Genomic DNA, 21,852 nt, shown 5'->3' with positions numbered 1-21,852 from the left:
GAGGAAGACAAATTACTGCTAGTGAACACAGTAAGTCTAATTCTCCAGTAGAAACTATAAAGAATGAAAATTCTTTATCCTTAGTTTCTTAAAAATGAACTTGCAGTTTAGCTTTAATAATTTCTGATAACAAAAGCATGGTAAGAATTGCATTTCAAGCAACATTTACTGTAACATTTCCACTATTTATCATTTGTTTTCTTAATTTCTTCACTCTCCATATTACATATCTGATGATAAAAGGAATGTTACACTAATATCTTTTTTGCTGGAAGTTCATTTAATTTGACGCATGTTTTAGTGTACTCGTTTTATACAGATATTAAGTTACTTAAGAGGCTTATCTCCATAATAGAGAGAGGAATAATTTTTTTCTTAAGGAAGAAAGCACTCATCTAAATTGGACTGTCAGCTTCTCATGGGGTTCTTCTACTTTGTTTTCAAGCCGTCTTTCCTGACAGGTGGCTACTTTGTTCCAGTCAACAAAGGAAAATTCCATTAGAGATCTTGTCATTGCCCGTAGTAAAATGGCATCTTCGGGGTTCTCAAATGGTACTCTGCCAAAAGAACAAAGCAAACGTGCATTATCTGAATGTTTCCAAACTACTTTGGAGCTAATTTACCACACTCACTCTGTGTAGAAAGTGAAGTTAGAAGTCATGATGACACTGAGAGTGAGGATTTGAAAATTCTAAATTTTCAGAAGGTTTCCTTCTTTTACCAAATTTAAGAAAGCAAAACAAAGTAAGAAAAGGTCAGAATCACAGGATTATTTAAAATACATTTATAGTAGACTTAAAAATGTTATTTTGTTTTCACTGCTTTTGTCCACAAAAATTATAATTGTTGTATACTTTTAATGCTCTGATTCAATGGAAATCATAAAACTAACTTTATGATTTCATAGTGATATGATACCCATTAATGCAAATGCACATTTATTTCGCTGTGGATCTTTTAACCAACCACCATGCAAATATCCCTTCTCCAAGCTCTGAATGCAGAACACTGAGCTTGCGTTGTTCATGTATCCTGCCACATCTGCTGTCTGGGAGAGAAAAGTGGCAGACACACAACATCAATGCAGAATTGTCAAGGATTTCATGTTAGACCAAAACCTTTTAACGCCGATACAATATTAAAATCTGATATTACAAGAACTTTTTTTCATAAAGATGTACCTGTAGCAACACACACACAATATAAAGCATGTGACTATTTCCACCGAGTATAACACACTTTGTGACATGCTCAGGTACCTTGCAAAGCCCAAGCATCTACGTTAATATATGGAGAGGAAGCTGTGCAACCATTGTATCAATGAGGACAATAACTCCACTGAAAGCAGGAAAGAATTAATTTTTAAACATAAATTAGCTTGATTGTGAAGAGCTATACTCAAAGTGAGTAGCTATATAAAATTAAATTGTTAAAGAATATCATCATATGTAGACTTCTATTATTTCCTTTTATAAATCTTTGCAGTATTTTCATAGGTAAGGCTAGGAAGTATAAACAAGCCTGATATCTGAAGTTTGTAAATTTACTCTTATAAAGCTAGCATCTAAAAATGTCATCACATGAAAATACAACCTTTATACTGCCTCAATCCAGACACAGAAGCAAAAGAGGTAAGTTTTACATTTATTTCTACGATTTTGAAACCAAACAGAATAAAAGTAACATGAAGTACACTCTAAAAAAGTTTAATTCTACAAGTCAGTAATATTTTCCACGGAGTATGTATTTTTGAACAGCCAGTCAGGAGAAAGTTGTCTGGGCCATAATATAGAACAGCTATTCTGATGCTTTAATACTTGAAGCATGCTTTTTCTAGTGATCAGTATTTGATCTTGTAAATAAATAGCATTTTTATATACCCACTTCCAAATGTGGAATACCTTTCAATATTAAATCTCAGACAGCAGCGGGTAGGTTGTCTCATCAGAATAGCATAGAGTTGCAACTATGTTAAATTCAAAAGACCGGAAATTTTTTCAAAAGCTCATTTTTACTGGAGGTTTTCTCTGGTTAGGGTATTTTTTTAGGCATGGACAGAGGAAATTAAGTAAAGGCTTCAGAGATGCAAAAGAAAAAAAAGAAGGCCAAAAAATTACTTACTTATTTGTGTGATTTCCAAATTCACAACCTGTAACAAAAAGTTCAAATTAAGACATTAATGGCTGTACAGCATTTTAATTAGCTGAGGATTACCATCCTGATCCTAAATTACTTGTTCAAATGAACTGAAAACTAGCAGATGATTTGAAATGTTAAAGATCATCTGTTATTAAATTACTGTGGAAACAAGTATCTGTTGGGGCTTTTTTTTAAGTGTATGTAGTTCTTGTATTTTATTTCCCATAGACATACATTCCCATGCATTTTTTTTTCTTTCACAGAAAAATAGTGCCACTATATATGTGAATGATTGCATGGTAGAGATAAAGCCAACTGTATGCCTACTTTGATAATTATCAGCAACACAAATAAATTATTAAATATGATTAAACTATCCTTTTTTTCCCAACCTTTTCAAAATTATTGTTAAATACAGGGCTTCTGGTTTACTATTGTGATATATTAAAAATTGCAGGTATTTTATTACTGTTCCAAACTTCATCTACAGTACTGTTTAAAATGCTACTATTTCAGTCAGCTATGCACAATATTGTTTTTCTTGTCTTTAAAACATAAAAAAACCCAGATGAGATGGTGTGGGATTTAAAGGTTTGTTCTGGATTGTCATACAGAACAAGTCACAAGGTTCCAGGTGGTATTCACCTGCTTTCTTGTTCCAGGATCATGCTATCTTCCAAATCTGAATGTTTTAAGAACTCTAAAAATTACTTTATATCATTAAAATATTCTCAGCTTGGAAAGCATAAAAAGGAATCTGCTTACAAAACTAAGCAAGATATGTAAAATTTAAAACACTATTTAGAAGAAAATACTTTCTTCAAGAGATTATTTTATAAAAGCACTAGAGGGCATCAAAACTCTGTGATGCTGATCACTGTCTGAGACTCAGCCTAGAAGTGTATTGAGATGCTTTTAATAAAAGAAAAGTAAAACTAAACACTCTCAAGACACATACTGAAAAAAATGGAGTTTTGTTTGTTCAGCTATTTTTAAAGCCAATTCTGTAATGAGAGGGAGTGACTTATTTCACAGAATTACAGAATCATTAAGGTTGGAAAAGCCCTGTAAGATCAAGTCCAACCATTAATGCAACATCTCCAAGCCCACTAAGCCATGTCCTGAAGTGCCACATTTGCCACAACACTCTTAGGTAGAAGGATTCATTTGTTGCCTGTTGCTGCTACTACTACTTACTTTATAAAGCAATTTGTTTGAGTTCCTGATGCATTTATACTTTATTACTAAAACCCGTAACTTTTTATCAGATGAATGAAAAGAACTTTTTCTAATTCAAATCACTTAAAAATGTATGCATTTCCTTAAACTATAATGAATACCTGAAGGCATCATCAGTCTTCTGGCTGGTTGAGTGCATCTGCTAGATCCCACTGTAGTCCCCAGGAGTGTATTTACTCTCTTTCCAAAAGCTATCGACTGTACAACACAAGACCTTTTGCAGTTATAAAGATGAAGCGCTGACTCCCTTTCTCTTTGTGTAACTGCTGTTAGAAGGGATATAAAAATTTTATTTTTTCTACCAATTTAAAAGGCTGGTATTATCTATCTGCATGCAGAAGGTGATTCACTTTTTTGTGCAGAGTTTTGTAACAATAGCAGTGGAAATCTGCATAATTTCACAACAACTCAAAATGGGAACATGGAGTGATACTTCCTAAGGTTTTAGGGTGAAGTCCTGTCCAATAAAATAGTTTTTTCTTTTGAGTGCAGTAAGATCAAAAGTTTTAAACCAAGAAACTAGAAAGCAAGACTTTTCATACTGCTTAAATGAGATCTACTGCAGAAGTCAGTAAAGATTTGGAAATTTCTTTATGAATAGCAAAACCAAGTCCTGGTTCAAGGCCAATTCAATTCCCATTGCTCAATTACAGAGAAAACTGTAGGACTGCAATCAAAAGAAAAGCTTCAAATTTTCCTGTTTTGCATTTTAATTCAAAAATAACTTTAATTTTTAAACAAAGAGCTTGAGACTGTTAAATCAAATAGGGGATTTTAACTTCAATGATATGAACTGCATACTAATCTAGTACTTCAGCTATGGAACCGAAGTGAGCTAAAGGTTCAGAACAAGTAGCTAACTCTGGCAAAAGCATTTTGAATTCAGGAAAGTTTTTAAGTCATGGTGTCTCGGGGACCAATTAGGAAGGAACTGCAGTAGTCATGCCTGGAGGTAACAGAAGTGTGAGCACATGTCTTGTGTAAAGGAGACAGCCAGGACTATGCTGTGGTAATGTTCCACAGATGGTGAAGAAGCTTTGTAATGTTAGAGAAATAGTTCACTAAATAGAAAGGCCAGGGTACAGCTTGATACAAATTAATGCCTCAAGTCTTAATCCAGGACTGATTACAGTATAACTGTATTTAGGAGATTAAGTCCAGGAAGTTTTATGGAAGTGTTTCTAGAGCTGTAAATGCAACACGTATTTTCCAGCCCATTAAGCTTCAGTCATTGCTCCCTAGTCAAAAATGATCATTAGTAAAAGAGCCTGACAGACGTGCTACGCACAGATGTAACACAAGACCAAATATTCAAGAGACGAGAGGTCCCAGTGCAAAGTGAACGTGTAAGCAAATGGCCACGTGATTAGATCCAGCAGCTCCTCATCAACCCCTGACACATCCTGTGGCCCATCCACCAGCTTTCCTTCATGGCAGAGCTACACAGTCTGCCAGCACCTACAGATGTCCTGTGGCTGCCTTGCTCAAGCCCCGCATCCTGATTCTCCTAGAGACTGGCAACAGGTTTTCAAGACTACATTGTTTCTCCTTGCTACTTTCTTATGAGGTAGAGCTGGGGTAGGAATTGACACCTTTCTCAGTGCTCTCCAGTAATTTTCAGTCTTCCTGCCAAACTACATAGCTTTCCAAACACCAGTAACAAAAATCATCAAAATTCATTTTCTGGGTCCGCTGTGGCATGTAGATGGATTGACTGATTTGTCATCTGGCTATTCGTAAGACAATTTTTTTTCTGTAGAATTGACAGTAGACAAGCTGTGAAAGATCTCTTGACGATTTATGAAGATAGATATTTGAAAGCTTGGTCAGCATGTACCTCATCAAGAAATGTACATAGACATATTTAAACTGTAGAGAAACATGTAGATAGCTGAGGATATTATCCATATCTAAGTAAACACACTCACCCATGTGAATATACCAGTTTGAATGCACACAATTTAAAAAGAAAAAGACAGAAATCAAAAGCATTTGGCAAAGTAAACTGTTTATGCCACGCAAAATCTATTTGCTTGACAAATCTTGCAAAAAATGGGTACCTGTTCATTAGATCTTTTGCTATATCATCAAATGCATGTTAAAGAACAGGCAAGATTAATTCACCTATTTTTCCAAACTGATTAAAATCAAAAGCAACTGTCAATGCTTTGTGAAAAGAGGAAAGCAATCCTTACACTTCCTGTCAAGGAGCTGTACTGAAGGAAGGAAGTATATCACATAAAGCCGGTAGTCTGGAACTTGTGCCAGAGGGTTATGGAACAGGTCTGCAAAATGCACACAGAAAAAACAAAAAACATCACAAAAAACCAACCCCAGCAAAAGAAAAACAATTAACTTAAGAAGGCAGGAAAACTAAAGAACACTAGTAGCCAAACATTTTGTACAAAATATTATCAAATTCAGATTGTTCTTATGCTGGGTAAACAAACCACAGTATATTTACACATGCAAATTTACTCAACTAAACACGAACTGCAAGAATTGGCTTATTGCAGAGTATGCAAAATACCACAGGCAAGAACTAAGTAAAGGTGCCATCATGCACTCCAAACCTTTGAAGTTTTTTTTCTAATTTTTATGATATATAGACAAAACCACTAAGTGTTTGCCTTTGATTTTCTTATGTATTGTTAGGTGATGCCTATTTTAAATAACAGTAGTCTTTTAGGTGCGACAGTTTAAACGTAAGACACAAAATTTCTAGGGGATGAGAGTTATTAAAAATAGATGAGCTTTAGGACACCTAAGGCTTTATCATAGCTGATATAAAGTTTTTATCCCATAGACACAATATAAAATGTAAATACCCAGTCTTCTGATGTTTTGAAAGATGATGAGTTTGAAAACTCAAGAAACTTTAAGAGTAAAATGTTTAAAAGGGCCTAAGTTCCTGAGAACCTGGGTCTTACTAACTTTCATTGAGACTTGAGGTACTAAGCTCCAAAAGCCCATTAGCAATTTGACTAAAATACTTACGTTCAGGTTCACATTAGCTGAATAACCAAACCTTTGCAACACAGAGACAGATATCAATGCTGTGTTGCTGCTTTGCCACATGTGGAACATTTGCCTAGCTGACATGCCAGATCAGTTTGTTTCATGATAGTGATATCTGAGGTTGATTGAAATAGAAACTGGCTCATTCCCAGATCAGCTAACAAACAAACAAACAAACAAACAAGTGTTGTTGGGTCTTTTGTTTTTTTCCTAAATGAAAAACATAATAATGCTGTTTTTCTCCTTATACAAAAGCTGTTGTTCTGAGACAGTAAAAATAATCAGGAGGCTGCTACCTTGAGATCAGAGCAGGAAAAAAAAAATCTTAAATTAATCGTATTGACAACTTCTACCAAGGTCTACACTCATCTGTTTTTCACTTTTTGAGGAGAGGCTGTGGCTAATATTCACTCTAGGGTAAAAAATCCTGTTATATGTAATTTTAGCAGTTACAGAGGGAAAGATGGTATTACAGAAGCAAATAAGAGATACTAGAAGAAGAAAAAAGTCTGGAAATATTCCACATAGATTTGTAAACTACAAGACGTCATTTCTTTTTCTTCAGGATAAGTACGACTGCCAAAGAGGGCTCAGTGCTTGATGCAATTTAGCAGTTATTTTGAGGGTGCAGTAAGGCTGGAATGGACATTTGGTTATCTCCTACACAGAAAACGCCTGTTCATGTATTCAGAAGAGAACTTAAAATATTTTAATTCTTTAACAACTTTTAAAAACCCACTGTACTTAGAAGTAGTAAGAGACCCACATGGTGGCAGCAAAAGAAAGTCCCATTTTTACTGAACAAAGTAGTATATAGCTATTTTTTCTAGAAAATGTTAACAGAAAGAATATTAGGTATATATCTGATAAGTTCTTGAGTCAAGAAAATATGCGATAGCATTCCAGAGAGAAAAATGTTTCAGAAAGATCTCTAAAAGCAGATACATTTGGTGTCCCATGCAGTACTGGAATGGAATGAAAATTCAAGAGAGATTTTTCCAAGGCACAAACCGGGACTGAGACTAAGTACTTCTGAATCTGGATGCTACTTGGAGCACACCCCGCCTCATCAACACAGATTTGTAGGTTTGTTTTAGAGTATATGAATTTTTCTACTGCTCATTCTTACAGTAAATCCAACCGTTATATGGATCAAGATGGTCTTATTTTACAAAACATCTGGGATCAATTCTTGGCTCTGCGATCTACTTTCTTGTCAAGGTCATGCAATTTTACTTCTACAAATTAGGGATAATGCTTTCTTCCTCCACAGTTTTGTCTGTTTTCTCTATTTGGAGGGTAGGAAAACAGCGTGCCTATCCCACATGGGGCAGAAAGGAACTACTGCGGTAGAAACATAGTGAAGAACAAAAAGTTTTCTGAGGTCTAGCAGCAAGATGTTATCAGCTGCAGATAATAAATCAGTTGAGGCAATTTACAGAGTACATAACAAAAATCTTGGATTTCTAAAGGGAGATATGAGCACAAGGTGAGCCCATAAAGAAACGCTCCATATCTCCCAAAAGGCTGCAGTTCTGAGCAATCCATTCAGTAAATCTTCAGAAGCTGAGTGTCTTCCCTAAATGCCTGATGAATGGTGTTATGCTACAAATCCAGTGCAGGGCAATGGCTAAAAATCACAAGAGAGCCTTAAGGAAGAGAAATGCAACATTTTGACAGCTGGATACTACTTCTGAAGTGAACAATAATAGTGTATTAGACTGCCCCATTTTAATAGTTCTAATGTCCCCAAGAGCTACAAAATAATAAAATGTTATTATGCATCCAGAAGTTCTGTTGAAGGCTAGCAAGTGGATTTTTTTAATTGGATTGTCTGGCAATAAAAAAGATCTACCTCACCACAGTGAGAACTCTCCCACTCCCAAAACAGTTTTTATTTTATAAAGGTGAATTATGGGCACAGGCCTTTTCAAAGCTACACAGTGCAAATTCTGCACCCATTTCACACTTCTCAATATTGCAAGTAGGCAAACAAATGATACAGTAATATGATATTATACATAGGATATGACTTTTAAAATTTATTTTGTTCATTTACTACTGTCATTTACTTCAAATATGACAGTGCATTTTATTAAACCAATAGAGTTCTGTTAATTTGAGAACTCATTATTATGAAATCTCTTTGAAGCAAACACACTAACAATTTTTTCGTGACCGCAAAGGTCGAAAAGGAATGACTATAAAGTTAAGGTTATTAAGTTTCTTCCACTGATTAGCATTTACTCTCCTATCTTTGAACTAAAGAACAATTTTTTTTATCAGGGTAGATTGGTATATTCTATATATTGTTTGATAGTTCTCTGAAGCACTTGCTTTTCTATGGTGGTGGCCAGTCCAATATGCACCCAATTTTCACTATGTCTTTGTGACTGTCATTCATAATAACTCGGCAGCACTTTAACTATCTGCTATTTGTCTTTATTTCCCACAGAGGGTTGCAACAAGTACAACAAACTCCCTGTGCTTGTTGAAGCTCCTTATTAATTGGTAGGACTATAACATTAAATTCAAGTGACTGCACCATTCATACATAGGATGTCGGTCCAGGCTTTGCCTAATCACTTCAAACAACTGCATTCTTAAATTGACTATTTTTTCAATCTTGCATATAATGAAAAAAATTACAGTAATTTGGCTGGCATGTTGTTTTCCTAAACACTTGATTTATTTTTTTATTTTGGCCCAGTGTCACATTCAATTATAAGTGTACTTTTCAAACCGTGTTTTCCTTTCCCGCAATCAGACATTCAATTTTTTGTATGCATAAGGAGGTATGGCTTGATGACATTCACCTCCATTAATTAGTGTCACTGAGACACAAAACTTGTTTCCTGTTTTCTCAAAGTACTAAGCATTTGGCATGACCGATGACAACATTGTTTTAGGAACCATGGAAAAAGACTGCTTACACTTTCATTTTCAATAGGTTAATAGTGCATAATCCTACTTTCCCTGGAGGCTACTTCTTACACTGTAACTTAGTGGCGCCAACACTGTCTTGTATAACTTAATTTGAAATTTCAGAGCCTATGCTACTTTCATTTCCAGCCAGTATATGAAAAAGTATGCTACTTAACAGATATTGTTATACTTAATATCTAAAGTATATTTATTCTTAGACTCTAGAAATCTTGGAGTCTAGAAGTGCCAAAAAGATGCAGAAAGTAGGTTCTATGAGCAACAGAATTAATGAGGCAGGAATTTGAGTTCTATAACCTATCACTCACAGTCTCAACAGCAGTAACACCCGTTTCTCAACTCCCTTCACCTCTGTGATAATCTCACTGTATTCCCACGTTCCCTTACAAAAAGGTAGCAGTAAACTGCTTTGACTGCCTCCAAGCTACTCATCCAGGAGACTGGCTAGCCAGCAGCCAAAATGAGTTAACTTCTGAACTCATTTGACAGTTTTTTCTTAGTTGAGGTACTCTTTGTGGAATTTTCATGTCTTGGAGATCTCTTTCTTCTGTCAAATTTGGTTGAAATTGGTAATTGGCTTCAAAAGTTATTGGCAAATGATGCGGAAACAGACAAGACACATTCTGCTAAGAAACACTAAAACAGTACTGCTTGCTGTTCTGCAAAATAAAAATAAGGTATTACTTAGGGTCTGCAAGCTTATAATTCCTTTCAATTCCTTCACTGTTTTGCCAAGTTTTTTTAACTGGTTGTTGTGAAGCAACAGAATCTGTAACGCATGTAAGTGTTTCAGAGCACCTGAAAGAAAATGAAAAACAATTATTCTCACCATACCTGACTTCTTTTATTAGATAATTACTTTGTTATGCTGCACACTGAATTTGATATTCTAGTTACTCATCTATGCCTGCCTTTTGGTAACACCTTGCAAGAGATTAGTTAAAAAAAAATCATCAGAGATTTCAATATCCCTTTCACCTTTCTAGTCACATCCTTCGAACATATGCCTAACTTTGGTTCATTCCAGTTCCTTCCATTTCTCCCCATTTCTCCTCATCACCCTTGCCTCAACAAATCCACATCAACTGCATCCTCTCTTCTTCCTCCCTTCTTTCCTCCTATATACCAGTAATCTTTGATCTTCACATCCTTTTACGCTTACCTAATATCACAAACAATAGTATATCCCTAATACTACCTTTGCCTCACAAGCAATAAATAGTGAATTCCTTAGAAAATAGTTCAATTTCAAATAATCGTTCATGTATTAAAAAGTTATTACAAAACATTGTTGTGCCTGACCCAGACTATGTGTTCACATGCTCACACCACATCAGGCATAGACATCTCATTTTCCAAATTCTGTACAGTATTTCTCATCCACATTTCTCTACCAATGATACTTGTCCTTCTGTTTACCCGTATTTTGTTATATTCTGTATTGTCTGTTGTGCCCATATGTTTCTTTCTTTCAAACATTCATTTTTCTCAAAATCTCACAAAACTAATCAACATAATTTCTCATCCCAACATTTTATAGGGAGAGAAAAGTAAAATTTAAATTTTACTAGACATTTAAAATGTCTAGAACATACACAAATTTATTATGCTGTGGCCTCTTCATTCACAATTTCACTCGTCTGGTACAGCCACTTTAATCTACATGAACAAGCAAAACTGAAATAGAAGTGTGAGATGCAATTTTACAATAGAACAGTCTTGCAATAACTTTGCAAAATACTGCTGATTATAAATGTAACTATATCATGAAGAAACCACAGAACCTTAGTGACTACCTTACAAGTGGGACAACTTACTAATTTATTACCCTTTTATTTTCATGTTAAGTCTGTCAGCACTGCTATCAGTTTTTCATCATACAAACATAAATGGCTCTCAAAAGTTACTTCTTTCAGCTTATGGAGTACCTGGTCAGCAAGAGGATTACAAATCATCATGTAAAAAGAGCTTTGCATGTTAATTTTCAATATGAAATACGGTCAGGTAAGATCAAAAATATTTTACAATTGCCTGACATTAAAGTGAATGACATTTCATCCCTTAGACCAGGACAAACATATCACCTTATTGCCACTCAAGTATGCTGGAACAATTAAATCTCTAAGAAAATAATTAACATGTATTGTCATGCATACAAAGGAGCTTTCAACCATTAAGTTACCTGCTGTTGCCCACTTTTATAAATTTGAATGCCAATACACAGAAAAGAAACTATAGGCCTCTGCTCAACAATCTAAAAAGGGAATATTGGTACCTGATATATCTGTCAGTTCATTATTGTTGAGATAGAGTTCAGTCAAGCAATAGTTTTTGATCAAGAAGGTTAAATCTTGGATCTGAAATTAGAGTTAGGAAAACTGTTATATGCCAGTCTAAATTTAACTTTGGAGAAGTATAAACACAGCTTCTTGAAAACTGTTTAACTATAGGTAGTTTCTTATATTTCTGTTTAAGACTCTTGGTTTAAGGATTCTCTTGACAGATGAACCTTTATTAGAAATATTAATTAAACATCAAATACATGTCGCACAGCCTTACCTTATTTTTTGAGCTACAAACTTAATACTTGTATTTGGAAACAGATTTCATTGAATTACTGGTCTTCACATTTTCCTTTACTTCTATTCACATTTGAAATATTTTTTATTGTGAGTACACCCTTGTAGGATGTAATAATTCCACACTGATTTAAGAAAACTCCTGAAATATATCCTTGGAATAAGCCCATCATCTAGTTTTAAAACTATTTCTTCATCAGCAGGTCCAAAGAGAACTTATTTGTTCTAAATTTCCAAAAATGACATTTAATCAAATTTACAGAATCAATTACACTTACAGAAAAAAAAAAATATGTATGGGTATGTTCCCAATAAAGAGTTATCTTCAGTCCCTATGAAATCTCATCCCCTTGCTTGGAGAAGCTCAGTGCTAATATTGTCTTGACTTCAATGCAAGGTAAAGAACGTGCAATGGGTTACCAAGCTGACCATCATAATAACTGAGAACTGGGAGTACTAGTGGTGCCTAAGTATTTATCCTACAGTTTAAATGCAAGAACTACAAACAGAATTTTATTCCTGACACTGCTTTGATTTGTGTGATGCAAAGTCATTTGTTAGTGGGGGAACGATTTCAGTCCTTGAATTGTGCCACCGATTTTAAAACGAATGTGCTTTGCTCTGTGTATTAACAGTATCTGAAAGTTGGAAGGAGGAGAATAAGACATGTTTTTCTATTCCTAAAGTTCTCTGAAATACTCTACAAAAGATAAAGTTCAAAATAATACCATTCTGAGACTTGCATCACCTCAGAAAAACCTGGTTCATTGAAAACAGCAATATTCTAAAAAAAAAAAAAATCCTACTCTTTACAATTATTATTGTATCTTGCATAGTGCAAAGCCCACACATACCTATTGTATACAGTGGTGTTTCTCTATCTTTGTCAAGTTTGGGTTTTTTTAAGAACATCTGAAATTTACTTTTTTGTGATAACATTATTGTGATGCATTTTTAAGGAAAGAAAAAAGATCTCAGATCTTCTGAGTTCAGAAAAATATGCTCCCCCTATTAGAGCATTTAGCTGAGACTTCTCCTAAGAAAAGCCACTGAGTGGCTTCACTACACAAGTTATATAGAAAATGACATTTCCACACAAGTTATATAAAACAACAGAAGAAGGCTCTTTGTTACTTAGGTAGGAAAGTGAGATCTGTGCAAAAATCAGATTTATTTATCTTTTATGGTCAGCAAGGTCAGTTCTGCTTAGTCAACAGGCCATTTCCTCTTATTCTTTAGTGCCCTTTATAAATACAAGGGAAAACCTATTATACCTGTGATTTTAGTTCAACCTTTTAGTGCATCCATATTTTTTCTTTTTTTGAAAATAGTTGGATAACCACAGGTCTTTCAATGAAGTCAACATAAGATGCTATATAACTGATGTTAGCCTGGGGGAGCAGATATACATACACTCCTAAGTGACATGGAATGTAAACTTATTTTTTCTGCTGCTCACAGAGCTACTTATTTACCTGAGCAAGCAATTCTGGTGTTTTAAGAACTGGAGCCCATTGCAAAAGTCATATAAACTACTGTACAATAAGATAGTTAAAAGCAGGTTAGAAATTTGTGGGTTTTATCACTTTTCTTGCTTTTTAATTATCAGTGGCTAATGGTGAAGGTTTGGATTCAATTCAGCCATTTAATAATGTTTGGCTATGTATCTGGAGATTTCTAAACCAGATAATTCTACTGTCAAGTAGACGATTTTGTGTAAGATACAATGTGCATACACTTGGCTGGGAACTCTAGCGTCTGGAGATTTTGACAGAGCATTGTCTTAAAACCCCAACAGGATATAACAAATACTATAATCTAGATTCGCACAGATGGAGTAAGTAAGGCACATGGTTTGTGTAACTGATTTAGGACCATACAGTGCACTGGAAACAAGAGAAATTAATGTGGCCCAATGTCATACTCTAATCACTTGCTTGGAAATCTCTCTTAAACCAAACATGTTCAGGTGATGCAACGGCCTGCATAATGGCAGAAGATACCCCATCAACCCTAGCACTGCAGTGCTACTTCCTGCGCACAGGGAGAAGCACATCTGAAAGAGTTATATGTCACTCTTGTGTGCGTGAGGGCAAAAAGGAGTCTCACCTCAACCACCAGCCTGCCAGGAAATAAACTATGCATGTCTGCAAGGGCATAAAAAAAGAGCTACGCATTTCCTGCAGTCCATTCCTTTCCTGAAAAACTAGGAAGCCCAGAAGTTGTTATAATACCTTACAGCCGTATCACCCCTCGGTCTGTTCCAAGAGCTAACCACTCTGGTGGGTATACTTGCTATGAGCTACGCTGGAAACTGCTATCCCAGACCTCAGGTATTGGTATGTTATCAGGCAATTTTGCCTATAACTTAGTTCTAAATATACTCAACCTTTCTTTTTATTGCTAAGGTATTAGCACAAACCCTCAGCTTCTTAAATACACAAAATTTATAAATGTGATGTGAATCTAAAGGAAAATATATCTCTTATACTCTGTAATATAAACCAAAACACTGTTTCTTCAAAACTGTCATATTTAAATCAGTTAAATTTACCTGGAAATAAAAAATAATTTATTAGCCTGACAACTATATAATACTTTGTTAGAAAAATTATGAAATAATAATCAGAGAGTATAGATGCATTGTTCTGCTCTTTAAAGAAATACCTTATTACCTTATTGTTGTTAATCCACAAATACCTCAACCTATGAAACCGTGATAGACTTGGGATACTTCTTAGTCCTCTGGTGGAAGAGAAAAAAAAGACTAACAAATTTCTTGACATTAATGGTGCTTAATCACTTTATAAACAGTTGAATTTTTTATAAATAATATTATAAAAGCACTAAAAAGCCACTCTTCTGTAGAAATCATAGCAGCGAAAGATGCAAAGAACAAGATGGCAAAGACAGCGTAAGCATTCTACACACCTGAAAGCGTAACAAAGCAGCAGGTGGAAAAGAAATGAGAACAAAGTGATACTTTTTTTTTTTCCCCCATAACAGCTTCCCTTCCCCCCCCCATAACAGCATTCATTTTCCCAGGAAGTATGAGTCCCATGTACTTTGCCATTTGTAGAAACTGCTCAGAACACAGGAGGAGAAGTTTGGCATCCTGGGGACACAAACCTAAAAGGAAAATTGCTTTGAAGGTGCAGGGTGGATTGTCCAGCCCTGATGCCACCACAGAAGCCAACAGAAGGCAAACACCAAGCACATCATTGTACATTTCTTATTATTTTTCATATTAGTGCATATTGTGAAATCTTTTGCCCTTTTTTCACCCCTCTTCTCTCCTGTCCTCATATAAATTAGTGTTTACTCATATTGATTAACAGCCTTGTTTAAATAAAACTCTACAGCCACTGTGGTTGGAACTATCTCCTATGTGCTGGCAGGGTTTTTTGTTTAATTGTGTATCTAGCACTTTGAGCTTGCTAATGTACTATAAATAACAAATTACCTACTAACCAGAGTATATTAGTGAGCTGCTGAGCAATTTTCACTAATTGGTCCTCCTTATTTTTCATTGCTTTAAATAAATGTGCTTGATTTTCACTAGAATAATTATAGATGACCTTTACATGACAAATATTAATTGATTTAATAAACCTTTCCTCATGGATTTTAACATGTTGCAAGACTAGGGCCAGTGTTTCATAAAGAACTAACAGGATTGATAAAAATTATCCTCACATCATCAGCTTAACATGATCTGCCTGTTTTCCAGCCGTGATGTCTAGTTTCTAGTTTCCCATGGTTTGGGGTTTTTTTTTAACAAACCCTCCAGATACAGACAAAGGGGGAGTGGACATCTTTTCTGATCTTGCATTTGAAAAAAAAATCTGTCAAGAGCAAACCCTACAAAGTTGAGGTGCTGTACTTTTATTCTCCTGTGTTTCTGAAAATCAGATCATCCCATGCTGCTACTTTGTTAAACTGTTTATTTGGCTTCCTCAAATAATCTATAAAAACGAACCCTGCAAATACGTATATATGTATCTATTGTCACAAGTAACCAAAAAATACATTACTGCAAGTAGTAAAGACAAACAGATGAGTGTTAACAGGACATACAGAGCTCTTACAGAGCTACTATCTAATTCTTCTGTGTAGTCCTACCTGTACACCCCTGAACTATTTTTCAGGTAGTAAAGCCAAAATTTCCTCATATTCTTTGTCACTGCCGTTCTATACCTAGTTTACAGGTCTACATTTTAATTGGCTTTGCTCCCTCTCCAGTTACAGCCTCATCTTGACTATCTCCAAGCCTTGATCTGTTGTGGTGGTTTTTTTTTTTCTGGTATTAAGGCATTTAATTTGCCCCAGGTAGAGCTTAATTCCTCTAACACTTTAAAAGAGCCTGTCCCTTTCTGTATGCCTTCCAGACTTTGCATGTCTCTTACAAACTGATCCTTTTTGGCCTGCAGCACTCCTTTCCTACCTACTGCTAAGTTAATCAGTTTTCCTAGCATGACAGCTTTCAGCGTCCAAAGGACATTTTTTCATGTCCCTTTAATAGTAGTGGTTTAAAAATATAAACTCATTCCCTCTTATTTGATTGACTTTAATTATTATTTTTTCCTTTTCTTATTTCAGCCAGCAGAAAATTATGTCAAACCAACAGTTAAGGAGGCATGATCTGATACTGAGATTGGCTGAGGTTCAAGGTGTATATAAATTGGTATAGAATAAAAGGAATTCACTTCTCCCCAATCATCAGAGAAGCCAGCTTGCATCATCTTTCTCAAAATGGTTTCACAGGAAGACAGATCACTTCTGTATCTGCCATCTGAACATTTCTTTTTATTCCACACCAAAAAAATATTTCAAAGCCAGTGAGGGCACACATTTAAGTATTTAAAATCAGAAAATGTGCCTATAAAGACTGTATACAAAGTCTTAACACCTTTACACACCTGCATTAAAATAATATTCTTGTATTGTTTAGAAAATATATATATGCATCTTGTAATTTTCTCTTTATTTAAACTTCTCCCTTAGATTTTATGTATGTTTTATTCTTTTAAAAATACATATATTAGTAATTTTGACAGTAACTATATGTTTTAAATTTTCTTCTCACAAAGCGTCAAATGCTTCCTTGGTGTAAATCAGGAGATGTGCTAAGGAATTTAAAGATACTAGTGGGCACATTTAGGTTTTCAAGACCACCTGATTTCCACTAAAAACAGGCTAGACAACACTGAAATCCCTTAACACCTTTTTGTTTTGCATTCATAGGACCTAGAGACCTTGAAAGCCTTGTGCCTGAATTATTAAACTACCTTAGTTCTTTACATATGATATCAACCGTACAAACACTAGATGCAGTTGTGAGGCTGCAGACAGGTATGCAGCACTTGGAATTATGCCCTGGCCAGAAATTCAAAGTATGCTTTACAAAAACTTTGAAGTATGCCCTGTCACGTACCCATCTTTCTATGATAGCCTCTCAGCATGTTCATCCTACAACATACACCTCTACCAACCTAGATCACCCACAGGTTCATGAAAGCTTCGCCTTCCTTCACTTAGCATGGTTTCTTCTCCTCATCTGCCCTACATCTTAAGCTGTTTCATAAAGCTCTCAGAGGAGATCAGTTCTCTGATCAGTACTGCCAGCCCCAAACAAGTGTTCCTGTACTTGTACTCACTTCATGTTGCCCTGCCCTCCCTTCAATTCTTAATGGTATAGGTGCATGCAGGTGATTTCAAAGGTGCTACCAATGAGTTTCACTGTTGCAATAACAGACTTCTTCAGGGAGGTCAGAAATTTGGCAGTTCTTAAACTGGGCAGGTCCTGTGTTTTTTCATTTGCCTTCTTGTTACTCTTTCCACCCAGCCTTACGAGCCAGTTAGAACAGGCAGAATCAGCTCATTAAGCCTCACTCCTCTGCTCCCTGTGGTAGAAGTTCATGCACAACTCTGTGAACTTACAGACCCTTGGGCAATTCTAAGTTGCTGGAGAAGGATTGTGTATCTAGGGCTGCGGCAGTTAACTACTTCACTGTGAGCATAGCTCTGCTGCGTATGTCAGTATATCTTCACCATTTCTTCCAACACAACATGTATGGACTAGGTATAAATACGATTTACTGATATTGCACATATAAATGATGTTCAGTGAGTATCTGATACAGAAAGCACTATGAAAGGTTACCATTTACTGCATGCTCTACTTTTAGTAAAAGCCAAACAGAGAAACATATTTTACTTACTGTCCAGCCAGATACAATACTAAGACATCCACATTCCTCTTAAAGCCACAGATCTTCAGCTGTTTTTCTACTGCCTGACAGTATACAATACATTTGTCAGCATAATATACTACATAATTATAGATTCATTACATTATAACATATGTATATTCAGTGCCTAAATTAATATGCACACCAAAATAAATATTTGCATCACTGCACCTTGCAAACTATAACACAGTCCAAGAGAGATAAAGAGATACTAGATTAGCAGCCTCTTTAAAATTAAATTGATAAAAATACTCCAACAATTATGTTACACTTATGCTAATTTTCCCTTCAAGTAATTTTTCATTACTTGAAAAAGTAATGTTTGTTGACTGGAGAATGGCCTTCCTACTCAGGTCAGCCAACCCAGTACAGGTGGTCAACAAGAAAACTGCTTACCTTGCGATACAGTTGCAATTTTATTGTATGCAACTTTACTTTATGCACACAATGTTTTAAAATTACGCATCCAGAAAACTCTGCTTATACATTTAATTGTGAAAAATGTAGACACAGTTTTGATTTTCAGAGTGTATTACTGATGTGCTGTAATTTGTAAAAGCAATGAACCCTAGTAACATAAGGATTATGGATCTCACTTACTAGCAGTTGATAAAAAGTAAAATGTCTATCAGAAAAAGATGGTTTTACTACACAAGTTATTATGCCCAACATCATCAAGATGACGATCATTTAAAACCAAATTGGTATAACTTTGCAAGTACAAAATGGCTTGGAAGCACTGATGGGCACGTCTAAAGCAGCCTGTATTGGCCGCACAACTCCAGCCCGTTCTGGGTGTATTGAATATACGTTAAATAACTGTGGGTGCGCTTGCAAATGTGCTGATCTGTGGCACTTTCTGTACGGAGGAAGCAAAGAGCTGGTGGGACTGGCAGTGCTCACTAGCCGCTTACTCCACACGGCTGATGTTGGGACAGTGGCCATTTGCCCACAACGCGGTATGGCCAGGAGCCTGACCACAGCTGTCAGGTAGGCTGAAAAACCAGGACAAACGGACGTACTTTTCTTTCTAAACAGACAAAATCTGCAGATGGAGCAAGGGGTGCTATTCGGAGAACGGCAGCTGTGTGACAACCCCCGGCATGTTGATGGCTGCCCCCGGGGGCTGCAGAAAGCACGCGGCTGCCAGACACACCGATGGGGAACGCACACCTACTGCGGGAACAGGAATCCCAAATCCTGCGTTCGACAGTCACACTCAAGCAGACTGTGCCCCAAGATTTGTATTTCTCAAGCGTCATTACTTGAGATCTCATCCCCTCCCCGCCCCGTGAGCCCCCTTCCCAGTCAGCCCCGGCTCTCCACCGCACCACCCCGCGGCCCGAGGCCCCGGCAGGGCCTCCTGCCGCTCCCGCGGTGCTCAGGTGCGCGGCTTCTCCCGGCCAATTCCTTCCAGGAAGTGCAGGCCGTCGCGGAGGGATTGGGCCCGCTGCCTCGGAGGAGCCCAGCCAAGACGGGACACCCGCTGCCGCCCCGGGCGAGGGGGGTGGGGTGGCCCGCGCTGCCAAGGCGAGCGGGGGAGGTTAGCTCTTTCCGCCGCCGCGGGAGGAGCCGCGCACGCCTTCATTTGGTGCGCGGCAGCAAGCCCTCCGCTCTGCTCCGCGCCCCCCGGCCCGGCAGCGCGAGGGGGCGAGGCCGGCGCCGCCCGCCTGTGGGGCCGGGCCGGGGGCGCTGCGGGGGCGGGCGGGCTGCGAGGGGCCGCGCCAGGGGCGGCGGGCGCCGGGCGGGAGGTGGGGGGGCAGCGCGGGCCCTGGCGGCGCGCCGCGGCGGGGTGAGGGGAGAGGCCGCCGCTCCGCTCACCTGCCCACCGGCGCTGGCGGCCGCCGCCATTTTAGAGTCGCGTTTCTAAGCGGCTGGGGGGAGGGAGCGCGAGCCGTAAGGGGGTGACGGGCTGGCCGGGCGCGGCGGTCCCAGCGTTGCCTTTAACACCGAAATGGGAGCCTAAGCCTCTGCTAGGCAGCCTGCAGCTGGGCGCTAATCCGGCCAGGGCTTCGTGTCAGGGGAAGGAGGTCGATGGCGAGCGAGGGGCGCCTCCCCAGAGAGCGCGGGCAGCCGGGGCTCGGGGAGGGGTCCCGGGTGTCCCTGCGGGAGACCGCGGGATGGCGATGGCTGAGGGAAATGGGAGAGACCTGCTTTACTTCTGGGAACGTCTCCCGGGTCGCATTCGCTCACAATCCCGAAAAAGTGTGCTGTCTGGTTTTTTTTAAGCTACATTCCTGTGTGGGTTTGGGGTTTTTGTGCTTTGGGGTTTTTTTTAAAGCACAAATCCTATGTGCATGTATGTATCTATGTCACCGATCAGGAAGAAACACTTGTGATTTTTATTTACAACTAATTTACACCGTATGTATTGCTCATTTGCAACTTGCAGATCACCTTGGTGCCTGAGAAAATGCCTTCCATCCCCACGGCTGGAACTGGCCTGCTGTTGTGACAGTGCGTTTGATTGTAAAGTAACACAAAATGTTTATGACATCCACATGTGCAAGCAACTGTTGCCATGTTGTTATTTTTATAACCATTTTACTGCATAGCACAAGCTGAAAAATAGAAAAAGCTATTTCCTCTGTGTGTGTGTGCATGTGCACTTCTGTGCATGTAGGGCAATAGAAAATGTTTGATCAAGCTACAACAAAAATACGTCTGAAAACTTCGAGCTTTATTTAGAATTTAATTTACACAGAGTACTCAAGTTAGCAGAAATAGTCATTGTAAATTATGTGCAACTGATATACAAAGAGCAAGAGTCGTGTGTGCAAATACATGAATAAGCTGTCCCTCATGGAATTAATTATGTGCATGCCTTTGCCTGTTCAGACCACTGAAACTAGATGTAGTGTATATGATGGAGGAATGGAACTACAGTACAAGTATTATATTGCAAATATCTAATTTTCATGGAAAAATTGTGTGGGTGGCTTCCATTTCAGTTAGGTAGCTATAATAAAGACTAGACATCTTAAAAGTATAAAACTGACAACAGAAATGTCTTTCATCACTTACTTTAGCTTCTAAAAATATCTTTAGGGTATTAAAAACAAAAAAGAGGAAATGTACCAGGAAAGAAGAAACTGGTACACAGATCTGTATTTTTTTCATTTTACATTTGAGTTCTGTGTTTTCAATCCACAAAACAAAGCTACCACTTGAGAATTGTGAAAGGTGAGAGGTTATTAAAGAAAAAGTCAACTTTAATAATAAAATTGTCTTATCGAGAAGTCCAATTAACATGATACGACAACCAAATTCAGTAATCTAAAGTATGGAGAGAGGGGGAACCTCTAGAAGGTATTTTGCATTTCAACACAGAGGTGTGATATACATGGGTTGAGGTTTGTTTTGATATGTTTTGGTTTTTTGAGGTGCTTGTCTCTATTATAGCTACCAGTTATTAGCTTTAGTCTGGATGCCTAAATAGAGACTGTTTAAAATTCAATAAAGTTAATCTCTTTTTCTTTCTGCATCTGCAAGTTGACACTTAAAATCCCCACTAACTTTAAAGGAACTTGGGCAGAAAATGAGTATTTATGTATTCAGACTGAACTATCACTGTATTTTACACTGACTTAGGTGGTGTCCTTTTCCAGAATATGTAACCTATCACCTATTTAATCCTATTCCTGGATTGGTGTGCATAAATGAATAAATGATCACTTGTTCTT

General features: G+C 37.4%; 1 protein-coding gene across 1 annotated transcript; it reads right to left on the bottom strand.

Annotated features, from left to right (window-relative positions):
- Positions 1–84: 84 nt before the first annotated feature.
- Positions 85–20,020, bottom strand: LRRC72 (leucine rich repeat containing 72). The gene is given in 10 exon segments (XM_059818826.1): positions 85–557; positions 2,122–2,149; positions 3,480–3,644; positions 5,574–5,663; positions 10,024–10,137; positions 11,615–11,696; positions 14,594–14,663; positions 18,140–18,264; positions 18,266–18,277; positions 19,991–20,020. Coding segments are annotated over 10 exon segments (882 nt in total). The 3' UTR covers positions 85–391.
- Positions 20,021–21,852: the final 1,832 nt, after the last annotated feature.

The sequence above is a fragment of the Gavia stellata genome, chromosome 6 (genome assembly GCF_030936135.1).
Source record: "Gavia stellata isolate bGavSte3 chromosome 6, bGavSte3.hap2, whole genome shotgun sequence".
NCBI lineage: Eukaryota > Metazoa > Chordata > Aves > Gaviiformes > Gaviidae > Gavia > Gavia stellata.
This window is presented reverse-complemented; position numbering and strand designations above follow the sequence as displayed.